This window comes from Neolamprologus brichardi, chromosome 13, assembly GCF_056152115.1.
Source record: "Neolamprologus brichardi isolate AB-2024 chromosome 13, ASM5615211v1, whole genome shotgun sequence".
NCBI classification, from domain to species: domain Eukaryota; kingdom Metazoa; phylum Chordata; class Actinopteri; order Cichliformes; family Cichlidae; genus Neolamprologus; species Neolamprologus brichardi.
Genome location: NC_142116.1, coordinates 6,775,086 through 6,794,260, shown reverse-complemented (window position 1 = coordinate 6,794,260; position 19,175 = coordinate 6,775,086). Strand labels below are relative to the sequence as shown.

The window sequence follows — 19,175 nt, the reverse complement described above, 5'->3', positions numbered from 1 at the left end:
CACCTCCTGCAACCACTTTTCCGAGAATACGCGCTTCTTTTGTGGTTCGGACTCCTGACATTTCTTTGGAGGTGGAGGAACACCAAAGTAATTGCTTAAAGGAGCTTTTTCAAGATCTTTAAGAGTTCTAAACAAATGTCTGTCCTCCTCCTGAAAATCTTATGTATGCAAACACGCGTTGCAACTTCTTATCTTGTGCGTCTTTTATTTTGACAGCGAATGCGCACCTGCGGACCACTAATGTGTAGACCTGGTTATATAGCTCGTCATATTGCAGCCACAGAAATTCTTTTGTCCATGAAACCATAAAGCTGCACTTTCTTTTTGCCTTATAGTCTGATTTGTCATAACTTTTCCGTTTTTTGGTAAGCTTTTCTTTGGCTGTCACGTCTTCACCCTGACCTGTCTTATTTGGCTCAGCAGAACTAAAATATATATCCTGCTGCTTTTACACACACACTCACATAACGCTCAGCGATTCTCTGCGCGATCAACCTCTCACATGTTTAAGCTTGCTGCGGGAGATTTCACTTGTCATGTTTGCATAGTAAGCTAACGATTGATAAGACGATGTCAGAGGAATTGGTGCGCAAATTATCATCACTCACCAATCAGTGCTGTCGCTCTCTATACACAGTTCGCGCGATTGCAAAGTGAAAGCAAAAAACAAGCGCAAATTCAAACGCGATTTCAATATGTCACATATTGACAGTGGCTCACCGATGCCAATGACATAATTACCCAGCTACATTTCCGAAAGAATGCAAAAGCATTGACATATATTTTTCCTTCCTACGATAGGCCGACGAGCAGAGCAGGGCAGCCCGACTGGAAAAATCGCTAGCCCCGGGACGTCGGGCTAGCGATTTTGCAAGCCCTGTATCTGATTGAGGAATCACTCATCTTTGGAAAAGAGAGTTTATTACAGAGAAATGTCTCTTTCCAAAATAAAAGCTATACTATACGCTTCTTCTGGGCTATATTCTCAGCAGCATATTAAACATATCAGGTCCCCATAAGGAGAATCATGTGCTAACGGCTGTCTAAATGACTCGGGTAACGTTTGTATGCGTGCTTGTTGTTTTTGTCTGCTTCCACTTGTCTTTGCACTAGGATGCTATCGGGTAAATGTGTAGTCATATTCGTTGTGTTCCCACTAGTGCTGTCAGCCTTAATCTGAAATGAGGTTAACGCCACAACACGGCAAATCTCTGTTAACGAGCTACTGCGGATTGCCCCGTGTGTGGGGCTGGACAGCGTCAACACATTAACGAGCTAACTGCGCTAACACAATAGTTCCCACTCATGTAATGAGCATTGCATGGCACATCTGACATACTGTTTTACTTTAGTCCATGACACGCTTACCTTCAGGGTCATACGTCACATGAAAACCAAAATAGTTCCAGACACCAGATCTGAATGAGGGTGGGGGAGGTTCAATTTGCCATGTTGCAACAAGCTTAACTTCTGTCTAGCTAGCTTGCCCTGCGCTCAGTGAATCTGCGTTCGACTACTCCGCCTAGGCTGCAGTGTCGAGCGCAGATCCACTGAGCGCTCAACACAGACAGCACCGTCAGAAGGAAAGTTGATAAAATAAATTAAAAATTTAGTATTGTTCGATACATATGCGTACCGAACCGAAAGCACTGTATCGAACGGTTCAATATCGATACGAGTATCGTTGCACCCCTAATATATATATATATATATATATATATATATATATATATATATATATATATATATATATATATAGACTCATTTCTAGGTAAGAGTTCAGACATATTTTGCTTGTAACTGCATTTTGTGCCTGAATAAATGACAGTTTTTGTAGGATGTGTTTCTGATGTTCCCGAGATAAGCGAGAGTAAGAAGATCAACAGGAAGCACCTGGCGTGGAGCTGTGGTTACTGTAACTTATCCATGTTATGTATCTGCTTTTAGGGGGGGCGTTATACCCTGACACATGCTGAGGATTGTGATGATGCATTTCCTCCACACATGTGTTTAATCAAATCATTGTTTTGACGCACTTGGACCAGCAGTCGTTTGTCTCTCACTTCAATCACGAATCGGGACAGTTCACATCACATGCAGCTGAAACTTTAGTCCAAGCACAGCAGATGAGCTGGATTGTTTTGTGTGGAAAATTGTCACGTGACATGTGGGAATGAAGCTGTGCAGGACGGCAGAAACATGAAGCGGAGATGAGAGAAGCTTTAAAATACGGGTGTCCTCAGCAAGCGTTTTTGTTAGATATGATTTATTCATGAGTGATGGTCTGTGTGAGGGAAGAGCAGATCTGTCCCTGCTCCACTTTACATGGTTAAACCGGACAGATGATGATATTCCGGGAGGTTGGCTGGTCACTGAAACTGAACAGTTTCTTCTGCACACTCAGCCGCCCTCGTGTGAACCCTTTTTGAAATTTCCAGAGGGCTTGAACGAGAAGATTTATGACTCATTTCTCTTTGATGCCCTTTGCAATTTATTTAAAGTGAAGCATGGAGGAGAAACAGGCTAAGCGGAGTTCAGTTAGTTAGTTTTCCTTTAACTGCACTTGTCAGTGTACTGTGAGCCACAAATAAATCCCAGTTTGGACTCTTTGGGGATGTAAACAGTGAAATGCGCAACGTTAACATGAAATCAGAGGGCTCTTCTCATTTCTCCCAGTTTTAATGTCCATCTTCTCCTGCATTTCACCCCAAAATCAATCTCAGCGTAGCTTTTAAAGGATATAACAATTTCTAAAATGCATGTGGTGACAAGAGCAGGCTTGCTGGAAGAGCGATGACATTATAGCCGTGTATGGAATGAGAGGAATCAAGGATGACAAACAGAAGTTCGCTTATCATCTGCACCATTCAAAGAACCGCTAATTACTCAACAGTTCCTGGTTAAACTAATACCTTAATTTGATAATAAAGAACTGTTTTTGTTCCCAGTGTTCTCTAAGAACATTTATGTTTTTTTGTTATGGAGCAAACGGATTCTAAAAATCTTCCAAGGAGAGAAAAATCAATCTAAAATGCAGCAAAGCTTTTAAAGTGCCTTAAATCACCTGAGGTATGAGTCCCAGTTGTGTCGCAGCAGCTGCTGGTGGGTGAATTATTGCCTCTGAATGAGGACCAAATCCTTTGCTAACTATCCTCAACTCATCTCAATCGACAGAGAATATTAAAGCAAGAAAAATGCTCTCATTTTCTGTCATCTGCACACTGTTGCAGTGGCAGAAGCTCATATTAAACACAGTTTTGAACAATGAGGTCAATGCAAGGTTTGTGAAAGTATCTGCGGGATATTAAACATGTGAAATATGTCACTGTATCATAGAAATGTGGAACAGAATGGCATGCAGGTTACAAAGATTATTACACAGATTATTCATTTTTAACTTTTACTTTCACTGAATGGTGAATTACTCCACGCTGCACGTGCAGTAAGCCATGTGCCTTATGTTTGGCTCCTCTTCACTCACCTTGGGGTTGACTATGATCTCCATGTCCATTGCATTCTGCTCCTGCAGCCTCTTGATAGCAGGTAGAGAGATCCACAGGTTGTTGGTGTTGAAGATTTTGAACTTTGAAACTGATTTGAATTCGTCCACGTGCGCTTTGGGCACCTGGGCGATCTCCAACAGGCGCAGCTTCCCTTCATACTGGATCAGCGTGCCTCCCTGGAAATGACAAGCAGCATTTTTACAGCACGCTCACTGACCTGAGAGATTAAGCCGAATTCTGGGAAATTAAAAGTGGTTTGTTTGCAAAAAATAATGGTTACACTGAAATGCCAGCCAATAACCACCTGCAGGAAATGCAAACCTCCAACGTGTAAACCAGTAACAGTGAAAGTTCACAAGGTTATAATAACTACAACTAATTCAGACACATATATCTGAGCAGCTCCTTCAGTGGGAGACTGCGGCACCCACGGTGTGGGACGGAGAGATATCGCAGGTCTTTCCTCCCCACTGCTGTCAGACTCCACAATAAAGACTTTTGCAGCTGATCAAACACACAAACCCACACATGTGCAATAAGACTGCTATATGTGCAATTCTTCTTCTGTTGTATTTTTGTATTTTCCTACTCAGTTGTATATAGTATTTGTATTTCTATTTTATTCTATTGTATATATTATTCTATTCTATTTTATTCTATTGTATATAGTATTTTATTTTATTCTATTGTATATATTATTCTATTTTATTTTATTATATTGTATATAGTATTTTATTTTATTCTATTGTATTTTATTGCATTCCAGTGTTTTCTAATTTCTGCTACATAACTTTGCACTTTTGCTGTAACAAAACAAATTTTCCACCTGTGGGACTAATAAAGGTCATCTTATCTTATCTTATCTTATATTGATCTTAATAATACTAAGATTACACACATTTAACCACTGAAAAATTAAAGGTTTTGTTCACTTAAATTAAAACAAACAAACAAACAAACAAAAAAAACTGTGCTACTTTGTGGGGATGAAGCTGTTCGAGTTTGGGGCAATTTCTTTATCAGTGAAAAGTAAAGGGTACAAATTCCATTCACATTCATTGTATTGAGACATTAGTAGAAACATTAGAGACAGAAATGATGTCAAGGCTTATTGCTAACAGAGGAAAGTAAGAAACCACAAAAACGTCTTTACTTTGGTTACATCACCACAAAAATAGTTCATGTCCTTGTTAATGCAACGGGGATAAATCAGAATCTCACATCCACAACAACCTTCATCATACCTTCACGTCAGCGCGGGTCTTATCCGTCACCTCCATGACGAACTCGCAGCGTTTGCCGTTAGGCTGGCTGACCAGGTGGTGCAGGATGTGGAGGTCGACGGTGGCTCCCAGATTGTCGATGTTGGACACGAAGATGTACTCTTTGCCCTGCTCAATCAGCTGATCCAACAGGCCCGAGTTGTAGAAGCTGGCGTAAATGTCGCCGTGACCGGGAGGGTACCAACCCTCTGCGTTTTGCCCCGTCATTCTCAAGTTTGTGGACACGGGAAGGAGAGACTCTTTGTTGATGCGAGGGTACCTTGATGAAGAAAAAGAGTTCACGATTTAGACCAAACTGTGTACAAGTATCAAATAATAAGGAGTACAAGATTCAGAAGGATGTACAAGACACAACACAATGACCCCGTGGTAAGACCGTCAATGTAGATATCTCTAACATCTCGACATGTACATGTGAAATGACCTAAACTGTGGTGCATGCTATGGCGCCATGTATGTGCTACTGGCTTCATGTAATGTTGTTAAAACCTTAAAATCAAATTCCAGCTAACAGCTATCATTTTGACACACTGGAGCAGATCCAGCACATATTGCACACATGCAGGGAGTAGGAAGAGGAGCCTGTAGGGATGGATCTAAAAATAGAAGTATTCTTGGAAGTGTTTCAGAGGTGCACAAAGAAATGTCCTTCAACAGGAGAAAAATCAGAAAAGGTTGACTATATAAAGCACATCCTTTTCTTCTGTTGATGTGATTAAAGTCTATCTCCTTATGTAACTTATAATATGTATGGAAGGAAGAAAACAAGCTTGTTGACTCATTTATCTGTGGAGCTGCAGAGCTGTGAATCTCAGACTGTTAAGCAGACAAACACCACAAAGACAAAACAAAAAAGTGTGAAATCATTTTTGCTCCACATTTGACGCAAATCCTCGGAAACTCTGCACCAAGCCAGCATGCCAAGTGCTATCTAAATGTCTCCTTTTCATATCACTGCCCGGACTTCAAACCGCTCCCTCGACAAGCAAACTTTTTAGCTTTTTCCAAGAAGGCAGAGAAGGCAACACGCCAACGAGTCCAAGCCATGATGGCAGTGTGCATTAAAGTGATCAAAGGGCTTGTTCGAAGGATCTGAGTTTACAAACCTCAAGGTGAGGAGCCCGGTGAACATGAGCCGCCTGTGTTTTTAGCACTTTGAGGAAGCTTATGAGAGCTGGTCAGGTGAGACGAGCTGCAGGGTTTGGGTACCACGGCCCTTTTAATGGAAGATTAATTCTATCTGACTGTTCTGGGAAGATGTTTATGATAAGACTTTCTGATGAACGTTCACACACTTCAAAGGTTTCATGTCATCTTAAAACCAAATCTGGGAACATTTGATTACTTCCACAAAAAATGTTCCTCCTTTCTTGGACATGTGCTGCCTCAGAGGGAAGCGTCTTTCAGGGTACAAAGACATGGACAAGGAAAGAAGTCACTTCATGTATTCAACCATCTCATCTGGGAGTTCGTCCTTTCTGACTTCTCTCCTGAGGGATATGCTGAACGTTTATGGGTTTAACACCCGGAATAAATTTGTTATGTGGCTAAAGAGAAAAAAATGGGAAACCTAACCTGCATTTTTACATCAGCTTGACGACTCCTCTGGTTTCTGGTGCTCAGGCACGATTAAACCAGACATTCAAGAGGTACTCGCGCTGTCTGAAAACTACATCTAACAAATCCAATGTTTACATGACAGCTGATTTTGTCTTCCTGAAGACACTGAAGAAGGAATGATCATGGAAAGAAAAACCTAGAGCATTGTTCAAAGGGACACCCAGTTATTATTTTAAGGCTTAATAGGAGCTTTAGTAAAAAGTAAAGCAAACCATGGACCAACACACACAGTTAAAATCCCTACTGCTTTGGGGAAGTGGACAGATTTCTTTTTTAAGAATTCAGTTTCACTTCAAAGTAAGTGAATTAGATGCCCTATATGGATAAAATAGCTACGCATGCCATGAGTCTCGTGAAACATGGTTTCTGTGCTGATGTTAATGCCAGAGGAGATCTGAAACTCAGTTATTCATTCAGCTGTGACTTTCGCATGTGTGCCATAACTTTACGTGGTCAGCCGCTGAGTTGCTGCTGTTCCTAAACGTGCCCACTTTGCAATAATGCCACTTACAGCACTAACAGTTGATTGTGAAATATCAACGAGGGAAGAAATTTCACAACTGACTTGTAGCAACAAAGGCATCCTGTTACAGCACCACGCTCTGATTCGATGAATTCTTTTAGAACAACCGATATTTCTGAAGACAGCTGTTGTAACTTTATTGCAGTTTATTGTTTGATAACAGCATTTTGGTTATTTTGTAAGTGATTTAAGTGTTAGTCACATGTTTAGTGAGAGCTGTTAATTATAGATTTCATTTTCTGCTAAAGGGGAGCATTTAACAGTTATTTTCATTAGACTGCGTTTCCCAGAATTCTTTGTGGTAGACGAAAGTTACTCTGGGGTTTTTCAGCTAGCAAAGAAAGTTTTCGGGAAGCCATTATATGTTGCTCCGAATGCCGACAAGTTTTTGTTGTACATTTCCCTTTTTGAAGCCTTATATAAAGACTATCGTTTCTACAACTGATGTCCGATCCATTTTTTTGCTAAGTGGATTCGCCACAACAACAGCCTGCATGGCTAGGTGCTTGATCTTATACAGATAGTGCAATGCAACTAAAGGAAAACAGAATTCAAACTGTTTATCACTATTACCAATTTGAGTTTTATTAAACACGAGGAAACCTTATTTAACCTGAAAGTGAAACTCTTGAGGTAAAGAATGTCTTTTTCTGGCTGACACGGGCACCATTAACCTGGCAGGTTTTTCAGTCTCAGGCAAAACCTGAAAGGCAAAACGCTTTGGGGGGGGGACACAGAAACTCCGCACTAAAGGGCCCTACCCAGTTCTGTACCCTGGACCTTCTTGTTGCAGGGCAACAGTGCTAACCATTGATCTAAAATGTGATTTAAAATGTAAAAAAACTAGTGCATGGTGAACGTGGGTACGTTAGTATGCACAGCACATTTCTGAGAATGCATTTTACAAATCTTTAACACAAGTGGCAGAGCAGGCTAGCTGTACATCTCAAGGTATGCATTTAGAGCAAACCTGATTTTCCAGCTCTGTGCAGGAACAGAACCTTCAACCTTCTAGAACGTAATAGTCAAAACGAAACTTTCTTTTTTAGCCATTTACACTCGGCAGTACATACGTCTGTTCTTCCAAATGCATTCATGGAAAGGTGGAGGCAAGGTAAGAAGCAGCAAGACCTCAGCACAGAACAGAGCTGGCATCAGCGCCAGTGAACATGACATGGATTCAGTTAAATACTGTATAAGAAGAGGAACTGGGATAGAGGTGAGCTGCAAACCAGTTCTTATAGGAAGCAGTTACTATATGCGGGCTAACGCACCTTCAGTGAAACCTCGTACCCTAGATGAGGTTTATCAGTTGCATGTGTAGAACAGTATCAGCTGGGCCATCAGCTGATTCCATGCTGGAGTCTATGTATTCTACTCTTTATTTGACATGCAAAGCTTTATTTAAGTGACTATAAGAAGTTGTGGGTTTGTTGGGCATATAAAGCAAACAGTTTTTTCCCTTCATTAAGTGTAACACCAGATAACGCGACTCTGAAGCTGAATTTAATTCTCTTGTTATGAATTACTGTCACGGCCTCGGTCACAGACTCTCCTTTGTTCTCCTGTTGATTGACATTTAAACCATTCAACCACTTTTTCTCTGCTGACATTAAATCCTCCAGCTTCCGTCCCAAAGTGCTTTGTAGTATAACTCCTTGAGGCGCACGAAACATACAAGCTTTAAATAATTCAAGCGAAATGGTAAAAAGCAAGTTCCACTCGCCTGACAAACTGGAGACACCAGGGCGTTAAATATTAAAAGCCTTTTCCATACATTGCATGACACCTCCTGTCTATTCTTGACAGTCTGAGCTCAGAAGCCGGAGCGTCACTCAGGAGTTCATTTTAGGGGAAAATGAGTTCATTCAGGAGATTCAATACTGCTAACTTCTTAAAAGAAATTGAGATTTCGGTGTGTTTGTCTTACACAATTCAATATTCCTTTAATATTTGACAGAAAAATGGACTCTTATTCCCTTTGGCACTGGTTCATATACAGTATATCTAACTGTGTCAGGGAGTGTTTGCTGGGCTCACTGTTACTCAATAGGACATTGTTTTACGATCGTGCTCCCTCACCTGCTTTGGTTAAAGGTGTGTATCTTGACCCGGTGGTGTGTGTACTTCTGCAGGATTTTCTTTGTGTCTTCGTCTGTGTTGAAAGAGTTCATGAGGACCAGGGGGACGTCTGTGTTGTAAGTCTTGTTCAGGTGCTGTAGGGTGAAAAAACAAAGTATATAAATGCATTTATCCATATTTATCCAATAAAGAAAAAAGAGAAGTAGGCAGTAGACTGTCATCAAGTGTTTCTTAACAGTGTAAGGGCTCAACGGTGTTATAATCAGAGATGATGCTAACTGTCAAGGACCATTTCACATAGTAAATATGCCTTTTAATTCAGGAAAATTAAAAGGCAACAAATATTTTTTGGATATTTGGAAAAAATATTTGGAAAACTGGCTGACTGGAGAGCTAATAATGGGTCTGAAGGAGGACTTTTGTGAAGGCAATGAAACACTCAAAGCCTCTTTGCAGAAATTGATGGTCAGGTTGGGCCGTTTACCTCATCAACAACCAAACAACTTTGTGCTCTCGCAAGTAATGTGACCTGATCTGACACAGATGACATTTTAAAAAGGAAACAGACAAATAAATGAAAATCTCTATGCCACACTTCCATTTATGTAAAGTATCCATCAAAACATGCAAACCGGGAGCCACATTTGGTGAGTCTGCCTTGTAGTGAGTGACACTGTTAGACACTTCTGCCACTGCCTTTTAAAGGCACGGTGAGCGTGCACTTGCTGGTACAACCCTCTCTTAGATGCTGTAGATCAGGGGTGCCCAATCCCGGTCCTCGAGAGCTACCGTCCTGCAGCTTTTAGATGCATCCTTGTTCCCACACACCCGAATCAAATGAATGGCTTGTTATCAGGCCTTTGCCAAACATGACGGCATGCTGAAGAGATCAAACCATTCGATTCAGCTGTGTTGGAGTAGGGATGCATCTAAAAGCTGCAGGATAGTAGCTCTTGAGGACTGGGATTGGGCAGCCCTGCTGTAGATGCTTCAGTAGCGACATGACAGTTAACACAGTTTTACAGAAAACTTTATGATCAATCTTTGCACATGTTTGAGGTTCTGATGCATTTGCAAGTTGTCAGAACAGGGGTCACACCAAATGTGAGACAACACCTGGAAGTGGTCAAGAGGTGCACAGAGCAACAGGCTTAAAGGAAAGATCAGCCAATCTTAAAACAGCTTTTCTCTGTGTTTTTAAGTCTGGATTTGAGGAAAGCACTTTGTATTCAAATTACTTTGAATTTAACTGCATATAAAACTTTTTCGCCACTGTGTTTTCAAGTCTGTGTTTAAATAGATCTTCAAGTGTCCTTGTGACATTTGGAATTTGAAAATTCAACATTGCAAAAACATTTGAATTTTCAGATCATCATAAGACAAAAGGAAAACTGGCCCACACGCTAGAGGTGGGAATCACCATACATCCTACGATACAATATTATCACAATACTTAACGCACGATACGATATTATTGCAATTTTTTAAAATATTTTGCGATATTCAGATTCTGTACATAAAGGTAAACTTTATCAATATTCATTTTATCTAATATCAAAGTCTCACACTCAGTCTTTCTCTCATTTCAGTCAGTTTTATTGTTGACAAACTGAACGGTTTGTATTACAGTCTAGTCCAACTTAACTGAATGCAACCATCTGGTACAATTATAGCTATTCTGAACTATGCAATTTATGAAAACTATGCAGCCCATTCAGCAACTGAAGAATTTGAAAGTAAATTAAAACAAAATATAATTTTACATTAAATAAAAAAGTTTTAAACTTAATTAAAATAAAACAAATAAAACAAGCAAGAGGAGTGAAAAAGTAAACTGTCATGTTTATTGCTGCCAAAAAAAAGTTAAACACATTTGGACAGTGAAGGAATGTCAGGATTCTTGCTCAGAAAAAGGATCAACATGCTCTGAAGTCAGAGCAAAAACCTTTTTGTAACAAAATATTGATTTCTGCTGTCCCTGTATCGATACATTATTAGCAAACAAAATATCACGATACTACACAGTATCGATTTTTTCCCCCACCTCTACCACACGCCTTAGTTTTCAACCAATAACTCTGTACCTTGACTGTGCGATTTGAATGAATTCAAAGGATGAGACGCAGGCTGTGAATGAGTGGGGCCAAGATGATGTGAGGAATCAAATTTACTGCCTGTGACAGTTACAACGAATGAGTGGGCTTTTGTAAGCTAAAGTATGAACGTCATATTTCCATTTATTAACCAGGATGGGTGTTGGCTGGTCATGAACTTTACACAGCTTGTAACCCACACAGATGTCTTGTTTCTGAGTTGTATAGATGGGTAAACTCCCTGTGTTTAACTTTGATACACCTTTAAATGTTACAATGATACATTAAATACACCTTTAAATGAAGTGCCCTTCCTACTTATCACACACAAAGTGATTTTCTTTTCAGTATTTTGTCAGTGGGTTCTGTTTCTAATTAATTAACCATCTATACATTTATAAAAATCTTCAGGAAAATGAATTGAAATTGATTTAACAGCTGGGTACAACAGTATTTTCATTAAACTCATCCCAATCTTTTAATTTAACTTTTTCTTTATATGCAGTGGTTTATGCAAAGGTTAAATTACATCCTGGTTTTTATCAACACTGTCTGGAACCGGATTTCTGTGAGCAAATAATAAATCTCCACTTATGTGTTTAGTGTGGCACATATCAGGTTAATCTGAAAATGATTTAGTGAATTCCTCCATCTACCTTATGCTTTAAATAGCCACAAATAAATAAATAAATATATATATATATATATATATATATATATATATATATATATATATATATATATATATATATATATATATATATATATATATATATATATATATATATATATATATATATATATATATATATATATATATATATATATATATATATATATATATATTTATTTATTTTTTAAATCCATCACTTTTTATCTGACCAACAGGCCAAGAAAGGAATTAGATAAGTAACTTTGCTTATGAACAAAGATAAACCATCTGCTCCATAATGATCATTTCTCCTGATTGTTTTTCGGTTATACGTCAAAAAGACTACATACAAGTTAAGACCTCTGTGGCCCTTGTTTGGAAACATGTATTAGACACAGTCTCCATTGAATCCTCAAAGCAAAAGAGATTGTGGTTGTCCTGCACCCCTCCCCAGAGGGACAATCAACACTAGAAATATGAACCATATGAGCCTAGCGTTGTGGTACAAGCAGTGAGATTCTGTTGTTACTGTAGCAAAGAAGCTTTTCTTGACTAAATGTAGCCACAACTTTTATGGGTTTTGTTCAGTACTTGCATGAGATGAGCACATGAGCTGGTATTTCTAAAGCCCTTTTCCACTCTCAGTGAGCACTCAAACCAATTCGACTACAAGCCACGTTTACAGTCATGTAATGCTTTATTCTGCACACAATAAGCACTTTTTGAATCAATCCCACTCTGGCAAGAACCTCAAGTTTCCCTTGATACATCCATCAAAGGAAGCTTCGATGTTTTGACTGCAGGAGCCAGAAATCAATTAGTGGATGACCCGCTCTACTTCCAGAGCTGCTGTAGATATGCTGATCGTGTGTGTGTCTGTTAACAAAGCCCTAATTGTTGTGAAACTGCATTATTAGAACCTTTATTTTACCAGGACGTCTTCTACAAGAGAGACCTGACCCAGGCAGTAACTTTACAGGTTTTCCCTCTTTCACACATCTTTAACTGAACTTGCTAACTTAACAAATCTGCTCTTGAGGGAGGCACTCAGGTGAAAGCTGTAAATCTTCAGCAGCCAGGCGGCGCCTGAGTCGGAGCTTTGTCCGACCTTGTTACGTCCGCTCTCAGTGAGAGGGTACATGCTTCAGCTCTAAATTAAACATGCATGATTCAGCGGGATGGCTGAGAGGTGTGTTCTCCTGCAGGAGGGCCTGGTTAAGGGGGTCTGTGTGTGCGTGTGTGTGGGGGGTATCCATTTTTCCCCCTTTCTCAATAGGTCGATTCAGTCAGCATGTAATCTGACCAGACTGAGCAGAAAATGGAGAGCAGTGCCTCTGACACAGAGAGCAGTGTGCTGGGAGAAGAGGAGTGTCCCCGGAGGCTGTTATGAAACACTGAAACACTCCGGTAACGTACAGCTCCCAATTAAACTGAGTTATACAACACTATGAAAGACTTTAATATTACTCACAGTAGATTCCCTTACAATGGTCACAACTAACGCAAACCTCGTTTAGAAAATAACTTTTCTTCCTACATCCCCCTGAAAGGCCGCTTGAACATGTGGTTTACTGTTTATTGAGATTAACACAAACGAACTGAACGATTAAGTGCTGCAGAAATAATGCAGGATCGGATCCAAATAATCACACCAACTCCTCTCCTCCAGCACACAGACATCTCTGTTTCCCGGCCAGTCGCCAGCACTGGCCGGCACCCTGAGATTTCACACTGAACCCCTTTCAGAAGCCCCTCAGCTCTGGTTCACAGAAGCACATGGCTGCATGAAGCCAGGCTTGTCTCTGGAGGATGATACGCATGCCGTGTAAGACTGGAAAAAGGCAGAGGTAAATCCAAACCCACCCCCGTGAATCATCTGGGTTTTTTGCCGTGCTCTATAGTAAAGTAAGAAACATCGAGACAACACAAACCCTCAATACACAGAGAAAATGTTTGTATTACATCAGGCTACACATCACTTCCTACTCTGTCTACTCTGATGTCTGAGCCACATCATGAGTGCTGGTGTGGCTGCAGACCAGAAGGTAACACCCAGCTGTTCCCAAATCTGTGCCACACTAACAATTTAATATGAAAGAAGGAGCTCTCAGTAATTATCCACACTGATGGACTGAATCTGCAACTTTAGTAAGAAAGTTTTAAAAAGTTGTCAAAAGTGTTCCTTCTGCCTCAACTGAACCACCATTTAATACCAAATTACATTTCTATGAATAGGTTCTTGTGCCTGAAAGTCACAACTGAGGTTTGATTTCAGGCTTTTCAGGAATACACATTGTTGCAACACTATTGTTATCGGCGTCAGGGCTGCCTTACTACAATGAGGGGCGGTCCTAGTAGATTTTCACTTTACAAAATAATAATTAAAATTGAACAAAATTTAACAAAAATCATCACTTTAAAATTTTACTAGCTGTTAGTGGGAATTATTATCATCTTCTTCATCTTATTTAAATGTTGATAATTCAGTAATCTCAGTATTTTACGTGCTTCTGCACAGCAAACAATGGACAACCGTACCCTCAAACACACAATAATAACATGGACTGAACCACCACTCACAACCACTAGCACTTTATATACCTCTGTAGAAATTATCCACATATCTCACTTATCTTAACTGCACTACTGTATAGCTCTGTGTAAATAATCATTCTGTACATACGATAATTTTTAATCCTACAACTGTTTATAACTTGCATAGTTCACATTTCTGTATAACTGTATATCTCAGATTTCTGTATAGTTTTTTTATTTCATATTTATAGCCTGTTCATAGCCTGTACTCACTACAGCCTGTACATACTTATAGTTATAGAATATTCATAACATACTTCATACCATGTACATTATAACATACCATAATAGACCCATTTCTGTAACCTACTTACATATCTATATTATTGCTAACATATATTGTAATATATCTATATCACTAAAGCACTTCTAGATGGATGCAAACTGCATTTCGTTGCCCTGTACCTGTGCATGTGCAATGACAATAAAGTTGAATTCTATTCTAATTCTATTCTAAACAAACAAATGAAATATTGCACATCCACAGGGAAAATGTTAGTTAGTTCTTATTGTAAGACAACCTTAGTCTGCTATCACTTTACTGTTAAATGGTATTACATTGGCAATTAGCCTACATGCAATCCGTTTGTGAGGTAGTGTGGCTTTGTTGCTTGTGGGATATAAAAACACGTCTCACAAAATTTCTTTCAATCAAGGCTTTTAGAGTGGAGCTTTTCTACCTCTATCTGCTGCACTGTGAGGTCCAGGAAGGTGTTCTCGTTACGGACGCTGATCAGGCTCTTGGGGCCCTTACATCCCATGCTGGTACCCAGGCCTCCATTCAGCTTCACCACCACCAGTTTGTTCAAGCTGTTGGCCACATTGTCCGGCAAGCCTCGAGCGGCAATCTTATCATACGGCTGAATCTGGAGGAGAGAAAGGAGATGGCTGCGGGTCAGGAAAAAAAGCAAACAAACAAAAATAAAGCAAATAAATTCTTTTAATTCTGAAAGTGCATCCAAATGCACAGCCTCTGCATCTTCTCACAGATCACCTGTGACTGACCAACCTTTCTCGTTCTTTTACATTTTTCGGTTTTTGCAAGCAAACTGATAGTCTTAAGTTCTTTACAAAAGCAAAACAGAGACATTAACAGCTTTGAGCGTGGGCGGACTAATTACCAGCTGAGCAATGAAACGGGCTGACGTGATATGGAAATGTGAAAATGTCAGAAATTGTTAACTTGATCTGCAGCAAACTGCTTTTGGGAAAAGTGCATACAATACAAACAGACATTCTGCAACTGCTTCTCGAGCGAATGGTGCAGAAAATAGTCATTAACAAAGCTTGATACACAACACAGCAAGTTTATACATACAGTACACAGCAGTTCTGTTGATTTATTGGAGTATGGTGTGTAAATGTACATTAGAGGATCAGCAATGCAGCTCTCACATCGGCGTTTCTACCCAACTGCTGTCGCCCACAGATGATGATTATATAAATATATTGTGTCAGCTAGGAACATGTAAACCTGCAGTTCACCCCTTTTCCCACCATTATTTCTTCTCAACTTTAATCAAGAAGCTAAATTTTAACCATATGTCGTGATATTTTGCAATGTTCCAATGCGATCGATCCCGTCTGTGCTTAAGTCGTGTTCTGTGCAGTTTTATCATGCGATTAATGCGTCAGCACTGATAAGGCCGGATGTCATCCTGCCTGCTCTTCCTGTTAAAATAACAGAGTAGCTGATCAGTGATAGTGGACAAACAGCAGACCTCCTGCTGGAAACGGTCTCTCTGCTGTTTATCCCCTTTGCTCGCCACACACAGAGGATGAGGTTACAAAACACAACACACAAAAATGATGCAGCTGCTGCCCGCTCTCCGTCCTTCACAGAGACGGGCATCGTAAAGGACAAATGGATGGCTAGAGGCGGTAAAATGTGTTTACTGACTTGCATTAAAGGAATGGAGATGATTATTGTGCATAACAGCGCAGACAGATGAAATCCCTGCAAGTATTGGGTATCAAAAAAGTCCAGGAGTGAAGGAAGAGAGGCTGTTGACGTGAGGTTATTTACAACGAGTGAAATGTTTTCAGCCGATTTCCCCGTCCTATCCCTGTCCCCCCGGAGGGAAATGTCTCCCACACGCTGATGTTCATTTCCCTTTCTGGAGAAAACAGACGGGGGTTACTTTTACTTTTGACTCCTGCGTGTGTGTTGATTCCAGCTACAGCCAGGCAAGTTAAAACCCCATTTGTTGACCAGGGAACATCTCACTGACCACTGACTGAGAAATGTGCTGAATTTGCTCTTCACCATTTCCTCTAACTGAAAAGCTGCTGTCAGAGGTGAACACCTAAAAGAAATCTGCAGAGTATTATATCGACCGCAACGAGCCCACTGTTCGATTACAATTATGAGGGCGTCAGCAGGATTTGTCATGTTACACAGTTAAATTATGGTTTTCACGAGTCGAAGGAGAAAGACATTTTCTCACTACACTGAGATTACTAAGCACAGTGGAAGCGCAACACTACTGTCACTAGGAGACAATATTAGGAGACAAACACTGGAAATATTTTTGTGGGGACAATCACTCGTCTTCCTTTTAGAAAAGGTTCAAAGAAAACAATTCAAACATCCCCGGACATGAAATTACTTTCAGCTGTTACTGAGTCAGAGTTGTGCATTTTCCCATCAAGTCGTTTAAACATTTGTATTTTTCCATTCGCCCATCATTCAAAGTTTCTCTTTTTTTTATACAAATGAAAACTCACCACTGCCATTTATGCATAAAGATATTCAAGATGTTCCAAGCCACAAACATCTTCTACAGAAAACAAACCTCGGGATCACAACAATGCACGAAATAATCCGCAACCTCATCTCATCTTTTGCAAACCGCACGCACACAAAACAATATGACCTCTTACAGCTCCAATGCTGTGTGGAGCACAGCACTGAGTCTGACTTTTTTTTATCCAGCATTTTTATTACCGTCAGCAAATAATCTTGAAGATGAGATTTAAACGCTCAGCCCAAGGGGGGTAAGCGGTGCAAAGTTCACAAGTTTGTCCTTGTAGAAATGCTGAAAATGTTTCATACGTGTGCATGTCCATGCTGGGAAGAGACTCAAGGGGTAACAATGAAGGTGACAACCAGTCTATTTAGTTTATTCTTGAAAAAGAAAAGAGAAAAGAAAAGAGAAAAAAGAAAAGAAAAGAAAAGAGAAAAGAAGAAAAGAAAAGAAAAGAAAAGAAAAGAAAAAGAGAAAAAAGAAAAGAAAAGAAAAGAAAAGAAAAGAAAAAGAGAAAAAAGAAAAGAAAAGAAAAGAGAAAAAAGAAAAGAAAAGAAAAGAAAAGAAAAGAAAAAAGAAAAGAAAAGAAAAAAGAAAAAAGAAACTTCCACAATTGTGTTGTTTTGTTTCTGGATGACTTGTCTCTCTGTCATGTTTTTGCAAGTCCAGCATGTCTGAAGCGCTAATAATCACACCTCCAGGTTGGAGTGAACAGAAGTTAGCTAACCAGCACTGAAGAAGAAGATTTAATTCACTAAACTGCCACATTAATAAAGCTAAATAATAATGATCTACACTTAGATACATTTATATGTAATAGATGACTTTCTTGCAATATATTGAGTATTGCAGTAATTCAAGTGCTTCCTTTGGCTGTAGTTTTTAGGAAACGTTAGCTAACCATGTGCCCTCTTATTTCAGTTCCTCTCTGTCTCGTATGCATATATCATCTCCACAGTCTCATTACAGTCTGTCACTGTCACGACTTTGATTTCATTTTATGTTCTCCGTTTCCAATTCTTGCCTCATCACTTTTCTCTCCCAAACCTTATCATCTCTCTGTCTCCGTCTTTCTTTATGGAAGCCTTATCTTTCTGTGAAGCCACATCCTTTTGCTCCTTATTCCTATTTTCCTGCCCTACTCTCCCATCTTTAATCTTCTCTCTCTGTGTCTGCAGCTTCTGAGATTGTTAAGGACAAAAAAGAAGAAGAAGGAAAAAGCAGCTAAGAACTAAAGTAACATCATCATTTACTTATCGTGTATAAAAACATATCACACAGAGACAAACCAAACTGGCTTATCCTGTGCTACTTCTATAAGAAAAGTATTTCTTAAGAAGAAGCCAAACATTTTTACTTTGTTTGTTTAGCTTGCAGAGTGGCGTAACAGCTGACAGTGAGAAACAGAGTCTGTGGTAAGAAAGATCAGGTTGTGTTCTTTGAGCTACTGTACCGAAAAACACTTTCCAGAGTTCTGTTTATTCCATTTATTTTGTGACACCTGATGAACATGAAAGCACGCATGAAACTACTGGAATTTTAAAAATGTTATAGAAAAATCACTGTTTAAACACAGCTCATGAGTAGTAACCAATGTTTTAATAAATCCTTTGCAAGGTTTTGTTAATCTATTTATATATGGTTCATAAGCTAATAATAAATGGATAATAAAATTCCTGCACAAGATAAGTGCTCCAACTGTCCAACCAGTCAAAGATACTTTTTTTTTTTGGCTACCAAAAAGTGGTGATAATCAGAGTGATCTGCAATAGTTTGCATCAAAAATGCCATGCCTCCACACATCTTCTCCTATCCAATTCAGGGACATATTGGAGGCTGGAGCATAGGGCAGGCTGCTAGTCCGATGCTGGGCTAACACAAAGAGACAGACAGCCATTCAGGCACAGCTTTACATCTACAGCCAATTCATCAGACATCTTTGTCTTTGGACTGCATAAGCAAGCTGGAGAGAACGTGCAAACTCCACAAATAGTTTCATACTCAAGAAATCAGCATCAACACGGCACTAATCACTGCACCACCACGCTGCCCACCCATTAAAAATACATTAAAATAA

At 39.6% G+C, this 19,175-nt stretch overlaps 1 protein-coding gene across 2 annotated transcripts in view; it reads right to left on the bottom strand.

The window, feature by feature from the left end:
• Nucleotides 1-19,175, bottom strand: part of ugp2b (UDP-glucose pyrophosphorylase 2b) — a 38,100-nt gene that overhangs the window by 6,546 nt on the left and 12,379 nt on the right. For both annotated transcript variants that reach the window (XM_087850046.1, XM_087850045.1), the window contains exons 4-7: nucleotides 15,032-15,217; nucleotides 9,012-9,145; nucleotides 4,748-5,045; nucleotides 3,482-3,679 (exon numbers count right to left, since the gene is read on the bottom strand). In XM_087850046.1, coding sequence (XP_087706172.1) covers nucleotides 3,482-3,679; nucleotides 4,748-5,045; nucleotides 9,012-9,145; nucleotides 15,032-15,217 — 816 coding nt within the window. The remainder of the gene's footprint in view (nucleotides 1-3,481; nucleotides 3,680-4,747; nucleotides 5,046-9,011; nucleotides 9,146-15,031; nucleotides 15,218-19,175) is intronic.